The sequence below is a fragment of the Sorghum bicolor genome, chromosome 5, assembly GCF_000003195.3.
Source record: "Sorghum bicolor cultivar BTx623 chromosome 5, Sorghum_bicolor_NCBIv3, whole genome shotgun sequence".
NCBI classification, from domain to species: domain Eukaryota; kingdom Viridiplantae; phylum Streptophyta; class Magnoliopsida; order Poales; family Poaceae; genus Sorghum; species Sorghum bicolor.
In genome coordinates this window covers 59,255,879-59,271,335 of record NC_012874.2, presented here as the reverse complement: position 1 = coordinate 59,271,335, position 15,457 = coordinate 59,255,879, and the positions used below count along the sequence as shown (strand labels likewise).

The following is a 15,457-nucleotide window of genomic DNA, read 5'->3' as shown; positions in this document are numbered from 1 at the left end:
ATATTTCTTTTTTCTAAAAAAAATGTGATTCTTAATTCTTCAAATAACGTTCAACTCCAAGAAAACATATAGGCCTATAGAGTTTTCTTTTTTTTGAAACTCCTATAGAGTTAGTTTTCTTGAATCACCTGGATTAGTCGTTAGTCCCAACTCAAATTTACGTGAAAAGTTTAGTCCCATGTTTTGAATACGTAAACAGTAAACTACTGAAAACGCTAGGACTAAATTGGACTCAACCAAATATGACTTTAGACCTTGTTTAGTTCACCCAAAAAGCAAAATCTTTTCAAGATTTTCCGTCACATCGAATCTTACACCATATGCATGGAGTATTAAATATAAACGAAAATAAAAACTAATTGCACAGTTTCCTTGTAAATCACGAGATGAATCTTTTAAGCCTAATTACTCTATGATTAGATAATGTTTATCAAATAAAAATGAAAGTGCTACAGTTCTGAAAACTTTTCAGTTTTTGAAACTAAACAAGGCCTTACTTTACTTTAGGTGATTATAGAGTTTATTAACGTGATCCAAGCAGATCCTTAGACATGCTTGGCAATGAATTTCATTTGCACCATTTTGTACATTTGGACATAAGTGTTGATTAAAGCCTTGTTCAGTTCGCAACAACTTTGGGTTTTTTTTTTGTACTATAGCACTTTCGTTTTTACTTGACAAATATTATCCAATTTTAGAGTAACTAGGCTCGCGATTTATAGAAATTGTATAATTTGTTTTTGTTTTCATATATATTTAATGCACCATACATATGTTGCAAGATTCGATGTGACGGAGAATCTTGAAAAATTTTGGGAACTAAACGAGGCCTAAATGAAGACAGAGACCCCACGATTTAGTTTCACATGGGATATTCGGATATTATCTTCAATTCAATTTTCATGAACTAAACAAGCAGGATGTTTCTTCTAACAGATCAGTGTTTTTCCTGAGATATTATTACTTTTTTTTTCTTCGGCTAAACTATGCTAAGCTTCAAATGTTAAAAGCACAAATCTTAAACTGTTACATAACTTAGTTGTACGAAACCAATACATCAAGTTTCAATAACTACTTTGACAAAATGAGTAATAATTGGCATGTACCATAGAACTACTTTGGCACTTGTTACCACAAAGCTACAATTTTCTTGCCAAAAATTACCAACTATTTAGGCACCGGGTTCTGTGGTACCAAGTGCCAAAATAGTTGAAAAGTTTTGTGATATGTATGACAAAAATACACGTAGTTCCACGAATTTTTGTCAACTAATATGATCATTGTCAGTCCGTCACAATCTGTTTGAATAGGCATTTACAACAAATATTAACTCACAGACCAATTGGCCCCAATTTTCCTAATGCTTTTCTTGTCAAGCAAATGGTGTATAGTTAACACCATCCCTAGTTCCCTATCTACCATTTTATCGAGCAATATTTCAATAGTTTATGTCAAAAATCCTAGAAAATTTTTGAATGTTATCTATTGTCAGGTATATCTGAACTAGTTCTGAGCTTCCTGATTTCATGTTTCATACTTGCATTGCACCTGAATTTAGCGATTATGCATCAGGCAATCCTCCCATTGCTGTCAGAGAATGTAGAAACTGCAATATGTGGCTTTCTGTTGAGCATTCTCCTGAAAAAATTGGCAGGACGACGTCACATAAAAAATATAATGTGAGAAGGATTTATTGAAGAACTGCAAAAATGGGAACTTTGGGCTTTGCTCAAGAGAATACCAGTTTGTGTATAGGACTCAAGTATGCTCGTTATGCTGACAATTTTGACAGACCTTTTCCTAAATCAATAGTGTGTATGGGCTTGCTTTGGCCTGCCAGAGCCTGACTGCCAATACCAACATAATGAAGAGTCATCCATCGCAGATGAATCAAATAGCCAAGACTGCTTTCTTGGATAGACCATTCTCTTCAAGCATGGATAGACCATTCTCTTCATTCATGGTGGCAGCAAAAGCCTTCAGTTCTTATGAAATAATAATAATAATAGTCTAGTACTTCACAAGGGCTGGTATTACAGTATAGCAGTCTGATAAGCAATGGAAAAGCCAGTTCAAAAGTAGGGTGTCTGGCAAGCTCACGAGGAGTTCAGCCTGTAGAAAAGAGTAGAATTGTCAAAAAGGCAACACATATGGAAATATTTTTTTTCTGAACAACACAAGAGAGACGTGTGTCATTTCATTAAGGATATGAGATAAAATATTTTAAAATGGCATAAGCCAAAAAAGGTGAATTCAAGTTCATCAAAGTACACCTATGAATGGAACAGGAACTTACTCTGTTCCAAAATATAAGTTGTTTTGCCTTTTTTGTACATCGAATTTTCTATGTATGTACGTCTAGATACATAGCAAATTTGATGTACCAAATAAAACCAAAGCGACTTATAATTTGGAACTGAGGGAGTAAATGACAATATGCATAATAAGTTAATAACAAGGAAAATTATAATCAGTAACACCAGATATCATTAGTAATAGAACTGGGCATGATAGCATGAATAATCATTAGTGATTGGTGCTTTGGCACTACAAAACGACCCAGCAGCCTGCCCCATCGATCTTTAGATGCATTAAGGCTTTGTAAAACAAAGAACTAGTGATTTGTTCAAAAAGAAAGAAAAAGAACTAGCCAGTACCACAACTCAATATAGGTCAGTCAAATGATCGTCACTTGGATGCTGGAACAGTTGGATGCTTCCAGGCATATGGTTTATGGTTAATAGAGGGATGAGCACTAAGCCACTAAACCACTGGGCTGTGCCCAACACTAATGATCACATTAATTTACGTTATATAGATAATAGACAAGGTCATGTACTTTAAGAGAATATTGTTTCATTGGATTTTGGGCATAAAACCTACAAGATCCCAAATTTAATCCATCCATCACACACACACAAAAAAAACAACCCTGCTTTGCTTATAGTATTTCAAAATAATTACTAGGACTGATTTTCCTCAGTTTCATCTGCTCAAGGAAATTGCATACTGGAGCACATGGACCCTTACCTTAATTTCCTTTCCAGCAAATGATAGAGAATTCCGATGTGTTTCAGAAGTCATTGCTTCTGTCATGAGCCTAAATACCTTCTTGTTCATGTTTGTTTTCATGAATATCGTCTTGCCAGATGGATATATCCGACTGATACCAAGATCTGCAGCCATCCGTCTTACATACAGCTTTTTCAGTAGTAACTGCAAGAGAAAGTACATAACACAACAAAGTAAGCCACTAAACTGAAATCATGAGCCCTGATCATAGCATAAAGAAGCACCTCCATATCACGGGGCTCCTTTCCATATCGTCGACGCAGGTCTTCTGTAAACTGTATCAAGGCCCATAGGTCTTTCTCTGCAGCTTTTGCTGCTTCATTGAGCAACTCAACAGGATTTTCCAGATAACTTATGTATTCAGAGGGGAGACGTGGAGAAATGTTTATATCCAGCTGCCCCAAGAAAAGATTCACTCAAACAATGCTCGTACAAAATTGCAAAACATCATTATGTAATGCTTGCATAAGAAAGCTATGCAACTCAAATTGAGAAGTATTTTCAGGTTCACCTGAACATCTTTGTACAGAACGGGAACAAGGCAAAACTGATCAACCTGAAAGAGTTAGAATAATCCTATCAGAATTATCATGGGCAATAGCATGTGATGCAGAACTTTTAGCTAGAACTTAGCTAAGAAATTACTCGGTTACTTTTATAAAGGCAAGCAATCATCCCCAATAGTTGTACTATTGGAAACTGAAATAGCAAAATACAAATATTCTTAACTATCCTTTCAGTAATCTGAAGGACTAGCCAAACTGCTTTAACTATCCTTTGAGTAATCTGAAGATTCTAAATAGAATAATGTGCACCCGTGATGAATCAAGCAAAGAATAGACAGTCTTGCAAAGGGGAGGACATGATAAGGAGACTTGTACACAAGCTAGTAGTTCAGAACAGGACATGTAAGATGCATCTCAAAATTCTGAGAAGCAATTAGCACTACTGATGCAAATTTGCAAGTGTGTAGCAGATGATTAGATGCATTTTTAGTGACTTTTTTCATATCTGACTTACCAATGTGGTAAGGGAAACCTTTCAAAAGTTGGTAGCCAGGTAGATGTTTCTATCTTCTCTCTCCCAAAAAAGCTCAATTACAAGTGCATTTGCACCACCATATTGTATCAGTATTCAGTAACACTATTTGTAAGAAAGAAATTTCTTATGCCGCAGATTTAATAGCTTAAGGCTCACCATAATATTAGATAACCAATGCCATGATTACTAAGTAGAAAACAAAATGAGAAGAAATCATTAGTAAATGTGTCCGAATGAATGAAGATACCTTTGACAAGCTATCAAAAAGCATATCAAAGAATAGATCAATGCCAACATTTGCAACATCTCCAGACTGTTGATCGCCAAACAAGCTTCCAAATCCCCTGATACCCATATCCTTCTCTGCAACATGGAAACCTTGGCCAAGCTCTGAATGCTCCTCAATAGCTCCAAGTCTATCCTGTAGAAGAAAATGTTAAACGACAAATGTAGAAGTCTATGATCTGCTGGGGATACTGAACTCTTTTGAAGTTCATTTGTGCATGATTCTGTCAACCATAAACCTCCTGCTTGTAGAGTCTCCCAAACACATAGTTCTCCCCCTGGCGTGTTACCTCTTTATTTCTTAGCTTAAGTATCTCTATAAAATGTACTCTGTATCCAATCTCTCAATTACGAATAACAACAGATGCAATTCCCATCTGCTCTCACCAACTAAATAGCATGTCTCTATCTTCATGACATCACATATTGCCTAAGCAGCTGCAGGAGGGGTTGTCACAGTGGCAGTATTCTACCGATTGTGAGAGTAGGTCTCATCTACAAAAGTGCCCAAACAGGTAATAAGGTAGTACCACCTGTACTCTGAATTGGCCTTAGTAAAATACAAGTAACAAGCACAAACTATCTTGGAATAATCAAAAGTCAGATTCTATTTCTTATTGGGACTTCAACATCTTGTACAACACCCCAAATATGCTTTCAACATCACATAAAGTAAAACGGTATGAGACAAAATAATGGATACCAATAACAAACTATAAGGTGCACTGTAGAGCTTACCGTTGCAACTCTTGAGAGCAAAGACTTATCAGTGTAGAAAAGGTACGCAAAGCCTTCTCTACCCGATCTTCCTACTCTTCCTCGTAACTGAAGCAAAGGCAAAACAATGAACTTGAAATTAAGAGAGTAGATACATGCATCTTATATTCTTATTAGAATATTTGTCAACTGATGAATTAATCACATGCATTAAAAAAATCTACTAACAAGGCAAAGAAACATATACAAGGAAATAAAAGCTACCTGATATAGCTGGGCAAGTCCATATAGTTCAGCAAACTGGACAATCATTGTATTGGCATTTGCAATATCTATTCCACTTTCAATGATATGTGTGCAGACAAGAATTTTGACTTCCCCGCTAGCAAAATCTTCCATAGCAAGTTGTATGCTCTTTGACATTTTCTGCAGCAAATAAGTTTTAACAAATAAGATTAGTCAATGAGGTTAATGTTTCATTCATCTAAATAAACACATTTACGGGCAATATTTAATAATCTAAGATAATGACTTCAAAAAAGCTGGCATGTTATGCTGAAGTAAATGAATCAAGCATAAAATGATATGAACTATAGGAGCAGACAGAATCTCCACTTGAATAAATTTGGGCAATAACCAACCACACAGGTAATGGTGGGCCCAAGAATTTTCAGAAGCCCGTACGATTTAATGGGCTAATGGATTAGACCTTATCTCCTTATATGTGGGCTACTTAATAATTGGACCTAATGGACATGAACTGCGAGGAGCCCAGGTGGAGACCCACGGTCACCTGGCCCTGGGTCTGCCAGTGACACAGGGTTTGTACCCACAGTGGAATATGTTAAATCAAATAGCAGGAAATTCTCATTTGCATCTTGGTTTCTAATACAGCACAAGATACACAAACATAGATAATAATGTCTACTAAGAACTAAGGAGTTACAAAATGGCACAGGAAATGGACGCCCAACTTCTTGAACAACTTAGTCAACCTACCTTTCCATGAGCAACAGCGATTGGTACATCAGGCAGAGAGTCCTTGAGAAACTGCAACACATCGTCTATTGCTGTTGAATGATTAATTAAATATGAGACATGCATATGTATTTTAAAATGTAATAGTGCATTGTTTATCCAAAAGGACCATATAGAGACAAATCATATGTGTAGTTGCAAGACTAGACTTCGAGCAATTCAGCTGAAACGGCTGAACCAAGCATAAGGTTCATACTGATCAACCATTCAAATGAGATATTTATTAAACAGGCTAACTAGTAAATACAATTTAACAAAGCCAGAATTTGCCTCGTTAACAGCATAATTCAGTGAATTTAGCTAGGCTTAGTCTTGGTCAAGTCACTTTGTCATGTGTGATCGGCGATCTATGCAACCTTGTCAACAGAATATGTATTGGTGTGGGTTTGTGTGTATGTGTGTATGTGTGTGTAAAGGTTCTCACCCCTCGTTCTTAATACAAAGAAACACAGCTCTCCAGCGTTTCCGAGAAGAAGAAAAAAGAATTTAGCTCAAGCAGGTATAATGTTTACATAATAAACTTAAAGAAATGTAAACTTAATTATGAAGAAACATACTTCGTGCATCATGAGAGCCTATCTTGAAAAAAAATCATATGAAGCTAACAGAATTGTGACCTTTTATTCGAGGCACAACATAAAAGACTTGACCACCACGTTGCAGCTCAAACTTGATAGCTGATAGGGCCCTTTCTTTACTAAATGCTGACACATATGTCTTTACAGCAACTCTTTCAGGAGGTGGTGTAGACATCAAACTGGAAGTAGAAATACGCCTCAATAATAAAAACAGAAATAAAGTATACAAGTTGAATGCAACTAAAGAATTTACATTATGGAGAACCATGCGAGCACAAAAACTACTATAGGATAACACTAATTTGTCAAGCATATAATCTACCTGAACCACAGTAGCATTAATTTTTTATTAATCTTTTGCAATTTGCAAGCTATAATAGTCCATTCGTCCATGGAATCTAATATGGCAAAAGAAAATCCATAGATGGTAGGGGTTTCTTATTTTGAACAATAAGGTCGAAGTGCTAGCTATTACTCATATTTTGAACAAGTGCAAATAAAATACATTAATATCATTAAGCCACGTCCTTTATATTTTTATGTTGTTATAAACACCAGATGGATGTCACTCCAGTGAGCAGTACCAGCAGAGTGGTACAGACTAAATAGAGCAAAACTAGAGCAGATAGCATGCATCCAAGAAGCTGAATTTCATGTTGACGCCTAGTGGTAACATTTTTTTTCTTTTTATCCTATTAATATAATAATTTCTAACAGTGGGGACTCCCCTATTCCCGTTCAAAAAAAATGTCTAGTGGTAATCATTAGCTAATAATGGTAAAGTAGTGGTAGCGATTACCATCACGTTGTGCAATAAATCATCTATATTTAAATTCTAGACGACACAATATGACAATATCTTATCTCAACAACATGGACGACGTACAAAAGAACATGCTACTGTAACCACACCTTACCTTGCATCACGGAAACCAGTCAAAGCCAGATACAGAGTACGTGGAATGGGTGTTGCAGAAAGTGTAAGAACATCAATAGAAGATTTGTATGAGGCAATCTTCTCCTTTTGTTGAACACCAAACTTCTGTAAATATTTTAAACAGAATATATGAAGATATATGCATAAAAAGAAAATATACATATGATAACTTTTGATTTGACTCAAACATTCTTGCAAGATTCCAATCACAGCATAACTTAACATTGTGGACTTCCAAAAGAATGGAACTAATTTAGCTTTCAAAATTCTATTCTTCTCTAGGCACTTGCCCTTCACCCACAACATCACCAGACTAGAGCAGCAATCGCACACACACAAATGACGACAAAAGAAGACAGATAATTTCAAGGACTGGAAAAGAAAATGTAGCAAGATTCACAGAGGTACTTGTTCTTCATCCACCACTAGGAGACCAAGATTGCTATAGACCATCCTTTCCGTAAGAAGAGCATGAGTGCCAACAATGATATGCAAATCTCCATTCTTAATCTTTGTTATTAGCTCATCTTTCTCCTCTTTGCTCTGCAAAGAAGAGATCACCATGTTATACAGTGCAATTGATAGAGTTGATATGTTAAGTAAATTAATTTCAATATGTAGTAACTCTTGGGTCAGCAAGGCTGAAACACACTTGACATCAACACAACTCTATAATTCTATATACATTCCAAAAGTAATAAAATCACTAGAGAAAGGAAGGATGAGTAAAATATTTTCTTCTTTAAAATAAGTTTGTAAAATAATCTGACAACTAATAACATTAAGTTGCAAGACACTGCCACAGCTATGCAATGCAACCCATTACCTATCTTATCTTAGCAAATGATACAAGTCATATATATAATATAAGGATTTTTTTCAAATGTTAGACTATTAAGAATAAGGAGATCAGGGTGCAACATTTCTTAGGGTCAAGAATTAAATACAAGCATAGATAGTTCCAAAAGAAAGGGGGAAATACGAAATGTGTTGCATTGTGGGCTAAACTGTGTTCGAGAAAAATTGTAGGCTAAACTAACTTCTGCCACGGCATACCTGAGCACCACTAAATATGGCGATCTTTATCTCAGGATAGTTGGCAAAACGCTCAGTCATTACATCATAATGTTGCTTGGCAAGTATTATCGTTGGAGCAAGAACCATAGCTTGAAACCCTGCAGACACAACAATGAATATAGCACGCATTGCGACTTCTGTTTTGCCAAAGCCCACATCTCCACAGATTAATCTATCCATTGGTGTTTCCCGTTCTGTCAGATCTTTCTCAACATCTATAAAGGCCTGTCATCAGAATGAGCACCATTTCAGCAAGCATTCAAGTTTATTTAGAATGTATTTTACTGTGGACCATATAATGTTCTGTACTGTGTGTACATGCAACGGAATTCTGAATTTCTGATCTTCCAGGCAGTTTTTCAAGTTAATAGGACTGGGATAGAAGAATCCTGGGGAGAAGTACAGTGATTAGAATGAGTTGGTTCTATCTCTTTTATATCTCACACAGATCCGCATCTGAAGAGCTCTACAATTATTCCCTTCATTCCAAATTATAAGACGTTTTGCCTTTTCTAGATGCATTGATTTTACTATGTATCTAGACATAAGTTTATATCTAGATACGTAGCAAAATCTATGTATCTAGAAATGTCAAAATGTCTTATAATTTGGAATAGAGGGAGTAGAATTCTAGGATATAGCAAGTGAGACCCTCAACTCTGACAACAAAAACTAGAAAAGCAAACAGAGCAGTAGTGCATACCATATAAGGGAACTGAAAGCAGGTATGGAAAGCAAATATTAAGGACTGAGAGACTTCTAAGCCCAGACCATATAATGCCAGTAGATGTTTGTCATATGTAAGGAAACAATCTAACTACAGCATGAAGAGATTTCATATACAATTGCCACACATTTCACCCTTGGTCTATGCATCCACCAGGCAGGAGATTGTTTTTGCTCAGAAAATACTATGCTATGTTGAACTGGATCTAAAATAGGACATACACACATCGCAGCAGTTATCAGGGTGTCACTCTGTCTATCAATCTATCATCCATGTCAGTGAGAAGGTAACTGCAACATTTCTATTTGTATACATCTTCAAAAACACAAGGATTGTGAGTAGCATCTTTTTAGAAGAAAAAACTATGGTAGTTGATTCAAGTTGACCTGGCATTGGTCCGGAGTAGGCTCATAAGGAAATTCAGCAGCGAAGTCATCCATGGATGCCGGCTTTGGGTATGGAGGTCTTCCCAGCCTCATCCTTTGCAAATACAATTCCATCAGGTTGACAACCATCTTCTGCACAGCAAGCTTCCCTTTCAGCCTCCGCTTCTCCCAGGTGGAAGGATCGTTCAGTTTGCTCAAATTCCGTGGCCTCGTCTTCTCATGAGGCCTGCAATAGGGATCGATCTGAATAAATGGTTAACGTGAAATTTTAATTTCCAGTTGAGATCGAGAAAATGGCTCATCGTATAATAAGTCATAACATAGCATGCAAAATTGAAGTGAATGTGTTCATTGCCACCAGTCGAAATTGCAAATCCGCATCCATCACGAAAGTGACACTTCCAAATTTGGGTCTAAAGGACAAATTAGGATTTCCAATTGGAGCACAGTGATTGAAGGAGCGCAATTTCGTTTTTCCAATTGGAATGGTTGCAGAGCACAGAAGCCGTGTATGCAGGACCGAGGACCAAGGAGGCGGCCATACAGGTTGTATCTGTAGAGCATGCGCGCGGCCTGGTCGACAGCGAGCTTGGCCATGCCGTCGGCGTACTGGATGAAGACGTAGTCGACGCCGTCCTCGGCGCTGATGCAGGCGAACTTCCCGACGCCGACCTTCTTGTGCACGACGTACTCGCCGGGCTCCAGCTCCCGCGGGTCCACGCGATGCCCCAGCGAGCTCCCCGCCGCCACCCCCTTCCTCGCCCCCCGCTCCTCGTCGCCGTCGCTCTCGCCTTCCTCCCCGCGGAGCTGGCGCAGGCCGAGCCTCTGCTGGTCGCGGATCATGCGGAGGTACGCCTCGGCCTGAGACGGGTCGACGGGGGAGGACGACGACGACGACGACGACGAGGCGGCGCCGCCGCCTTGCAAGGTGGAGGCGGCTTCGCGGCGGCGGGCGATGGCGCGGAGGCGGTGGTTGAGCTGCGAGATATCGTCGGGGGCGACGGAGGCCGCGGCTGCCGTGGACGTGGCCGTGGCGGCGGGCGGGGGCGCCCTCGCGAGGCGGAGGCCGCGGGGTCGGAGGCGGACGCGGAGGACCAGTGCTGGCGGGTGGTGGTGGAGGAGGAGGAGGAGGGGCTGGGGAGACCCCGCCGGCGGGGCGTGAGGCGGTGGCGCGGCCATGGTGGGACGGGAACGCCGGCCGAGGCTACGGGGAGGCCCGGCGCATGGAACTTGGAGGAAAGGGGAAGGAGAGGGGTTTAAGGGCTGTGTGGACAGTGGATAGTGGACGAGGCGGGGCAACGGATAATTCTTGAGACAAATGGGGTTTGCGTGGACCGGTTGCACGGGCGGGGGAGATATTTGCCCAATTTTTGGCTGCGTATACGCGGAGTCGGGGCTGGGCGCAGCAACAGGCCACTGAAACAAAACCGCCTCTCGCTCTGTTCCTGCTTTCAAAATAAATTAGCGAACAATACTTTTAAACGGTCATGTAAATAGAGTGTCTATCTAAGAGTAACTTAAAAAAACAGAACTTTTCATTTAGATACTCCCTCTTCTTTTTTATATCCAAAATTTTTGTTTCCACTCCAGTAGCACCACCCAGATAAAGACCTCCAAATTTAAATTGACACACAATGACATGTGGAACCCACTTGTCATTAGGTTAAACGTTTCTTCCTTACGTACTCCACACAGATCCCAGCTCCAGGACGCAAAGAAGATGAGAGCTCTCGGCGCATCGGAGCTCTCGGCCCATGTTCATCGGAGCATAGGCTGTCCACGAAAAAGGGAGGACTAGTGTCGCTACCGAGCGGCCGCAGGAAGGGGAGGCTCGACGCTTGCGACGACCATGGCTGGGGCTGCTCCCGCTCATTGAGGAGAAGTCGCTCTCAACGGAAGGGATGAGGGCGAGGCACAAAGGTGGAGGTCAGGGTGGAGAAAGGGAGCGCGGTAGTGGAGATCAGCGCTGGAGAAAGGTGGGTAAGGCTGCGTTTATACAGTGACCCCAAATGAAGGCTTAAAAGAGAATCTGTTGGAGTGTTATTTTTAGCCTGGACACCTACATTTAGCTATAGAGACTTAAGTAGAGACACTGCTAGAGTTGCTATAAGATTGTCACAATAGTTAATGACATACATGTGACAAAAGAAAAATTTAAGGTATTTGCGTAAGATAACCATGCTAACTCAAACATTTGTGTGGGGTCAGAAATATTTCCATAGAAGCTTGAAAGAAAAGAAAATAGACAACACTTTTATAATTTTTTTTTATTTCTACTATGTTTTAGTCTAGCAGACAACAAGAATCGAGTTCATTATTGTGGACAATATCAGGGCCAGGTGGCCAACAGTTTTGATGCCCCACCATCGCTGCTAAGGCTAAGTTTTAAGTTTGTTCGCTGGTCTGAAAAATCATAGCTAAAAATACTATTCGTTGATTTATTATGAGAAAAAAAATTACTGTTAACTAGTAGAAAAAATATGGATTATCAGAAAAACGAACACGAAATGCGCTCAAAAAACAAGTCAAAAAGGTAAGGAATGCCTCTTTAACTACTAGATAGATGCGTATGTACGAATGCACAAATTTTGATAATCAATTTTAGATGTGTCGGCGTCTAGACTCGTGGTCTAGGCACAAACAAGTATAAGATTGCGTGACTATCTAAACCTGGATGGTGATGCAAGTGGAACATAAGGAATTTATACTGGTTCGGGCCAAGAATGCCCTACGTCCAGTGAGATCGGGGGGTCTGTATAACCTTGCACCCAAAGGTGCTTGTAGTAGAGGGGTACAAGCAGGTTGCGAGAGAGGGCTAAGTCCCAAGTCTCGACTTTGTGGTGGACAGAGTGTTGGTTGCTATTCTGCGAGTGAGTGTGGTGAGCTCTGTGTACTTGTCCTGATTATGAGCCCTGGCTCCCCTTTTATAGCCTCAAGGGGAGGCAGGTTTTTACATGGTGATTGGAGGTTTCCTCCTGCCGAGTGGAAGAATGATAGTCCCGACCCTGTAGGTGCTCGTCCATCCCGTCCTTGAGGCATGGCTGACAGCATGGCTGCTCCTGTAGAGAGTTACCAAACCCTGTTGGAATCGTGGGGGTCGGATCGGTGATGCTGCTTCTTATCCTGTTAACTGTAGGAGGAGACAGCAAACAGTGACGCCGATTAACCTTCTCCATTCCTCTTTCACTGTGAGGCAGTAAACCACAGTAAAAGAGGTAAGGTTGCATAGTGAAAAAGGTAAGGCCACAGTGACCAGGGTGGTTGGAACAGTCGCCGCCATGCCCTGCCGTGATACAGAAGTTACTGTGCCTGTCACGTCATGGGTACGGGCGCCGTGCGTCAGAAGCCTTGCCTTGATCTGGTGGGGCGTCGTTCGACGCCCGAGCCCGGGAGGGGTCGGGCAAGATGGAACTTACGCCCGAGGCCGAGGGGATCGGGCGAGACAGTGCCTGTGTCCGAGCCTCTGGGGGGTCGGACGAGGCGAAACTTACGCCCGAGGTCGAGGGGATCGGGCGAGACGGTGTCTGCGTCTGAGGTCCAGGGGGTCGGACGAGTCGTGGTTTGGCCCTGAGGCTCAGGAGTCAGATGATCTGGGGCCCGTGCCCTGGCGTTTGTGGATGATTTGCTTTGTCTTTTGCGTTTTTTATCGCTTCTGATCTGGGTATCCCTTTTTATGGTACCCAACAGTAGCCCCCGAGCCTTTGAAGGGGTGAGATCACCTCTTCAAAGGATCTCTTCTAAGGGACCATTGTCGGTCGGGATCTTTTGAATTTTTCTATGGAGGGTGCGCGCGAGCGCACCCGTCGGGTGTAGCCCCCGAACCTTTTGGAGGAATGGTGTCATTCCTCCAAAGGCTTTTACCCCTGAGTGATACAGTCAGGAGTATTTGAGGGATAGGTTGCGTGTTCTCTACACGTAGAGCCTGTTCCCTTGGCGCAAGGAAGCCCCCGAGCCCTTTCCCCATAAGGGTCGATCAGGTTCTTTCTCGTCTTAGTAATTCCGTCCCTCATTCATCCTTTCGTTCGGAGGAGGGGTGGGTCGCGCCGTACTACCCTCGATGGGCGAGTATCGACGTTCCCCAAGAGCTGCAAGCGGGTAGATCCAAGTGGATGTCCGAGTCCCATTCGATAGGGGTCGGCTAGTGGCATTATGGGCATATCTCAAAAATACCCGAGGGCAGTCACGGTGCATGTCGGAACCGTTCATTAGGTTCCGAGGGCTCGGTGCCTCCCTCGATGGGATCCCACTCGCGTGACACCCGCATGGGTCTCGGATATGACTGGTAAAGATGCGCCGACCCCTATGGGGCTCGGACCTTGGCCTCTATCGTGCTCATCTTCAATCATCCCTCGCTGAGTCATCCTGAGGCGACTGTTCAAACCTGTTTTTGCAGGTCAGTCTCGCAACTTCTGGAACGTAGGTGGCCATGGCCTGGGGATTTTTAGCCCTGAAAGGCTTTTTTAGGTTAGTTTGCAGTATCGGGGTCGGGCGAGACGGAATTCGCGCCTGACGAGAACCACCTTGCGATTTTTGCTCGGGGTTAGTAGGGGGTCGAGCGAGACGGAGTCTGTGCCCGATGGAGACCGCCCCGCGACTTTGGTCAGCGGGGGGTCGAGCGCCGCTTGCCCTGGAAGAAACCGCTCTGACATAACTTTTCAGGGCGCTCCTTTTGAGGAGCGGCGCGTGGGGACTCGAAACGGCTGTGTCGTTGTGCCCTAACCGGATGGGACGTTTCGCCTGCGAAATTAATGCGCGCGTGCAGCGGGCGTGAGGATCGGAGGGAGTTGGTGCTTCAAATTTTTCACCTGGTGGGAAGTGGGCGACGGTTGCTCTCCTTCCCGCTTGGCCTTCTGCGCAGGCGTTGTGGCCGTGGCGCGCCCCTTCTATAAAAGCGGTCGCAGGGGACTTGGTTCCTTTCCTACTGCTCCTGCGCAAGAAAGCTCCTGCCCCCTGCCTCCTCTTCTGCCACCATCTTCTCCACTTCCGCCGCGCAGACGCTCTTCTCCATCCAAAGCCATGGCAGGCGTTGAGGCGTGGCCACCCTGCAACGTGACCAAGTCTGCGTTGGACGCCCGTGTAAAGGCCGGGATTCTTCGTCCTCTCCAAGACGTCGAGCTGCCGGAGTGGATCATCCCTTCGGTGAATGACAGGGAGCCAAACCCGCCCCCGGTTTGCTTCCTATCGTTCTTAGACCGGGGGTTCGGAACTCCGGCCGGTCGACAGATCCGGGCGATCCTTCACCATTATGAGGTGGAGCTGCACAACCTCAACCCCAACTCGGTGATGCAGGCCGCCGTCTTTGCCACGGTCTGTGAGGGATTCCTGGGGGTTCCTCTCCATTGGAACCTCTGGCTTCACCTTTTCAAGGCGGAGATGTCGGCCCGCTACGTAGGAGGGGAGAAGTTCCCCCTGCGAGTCGGCGGTTGCACGCTGCAGCTCCGCCAGCAGCGGTCTTCCCAGTACATCTGGAGTACGATGCCCTCGTCGAACCGGGTGTGGCAGAGCGGATGGTTCTACCTCCGGAACGACGGTGGGCTTCTCTCGGCGTATACTGGGAAGATGGTGACAGAGAGCCCCCAGAAGTGGGTGTGGGGCGCTC

The 15,457-nt window shown here is 42.8% G+C and overlaps 1 protein-coding gene across 1 annotated transcript; it reads right to left on the bottom strand.

Moving 5' to 3' along the window:
* On the bottom strand, positions 1,232 to 11,171 carry LOC8056979 (ATP-dependent DNA helicase At3g02060, chloroplastic). Its single transcript, XM_002449575.2, has 15 exons — positions 10,403 to 11,171; positions 9,859 to 10,084; positions 8,725 to 8,970; positions 8,077 to 8,211; positions 7,649 to 7,773; positions 6,771 to 6,910; positions 6,115 to 6,185; positions 5,380 to 5,541; positions 5,137 to 5,223; positions 4,361 to 4,534; positions 3,584 to 3,628; positions 3,297 to 3,467; positions 3,031 to 3,216; positions 1,742 to 2,112; positions 1,232 to 1,638 (listed from the first exon to the last, which is right to left on the bottom strand). Exons 1-14 carry the CDS (start codon positions 11,035 to 11,037, stop codon positions 2,011 to 2,013), a joined length of 2,505 nt encoding a protein of 834 aa, XP_002449620.1. The 5' UTR covers positions 11,038 to 11,171; the 3' UTR covers positions 1,232 to 1,638; positions 1,742 to 2,010.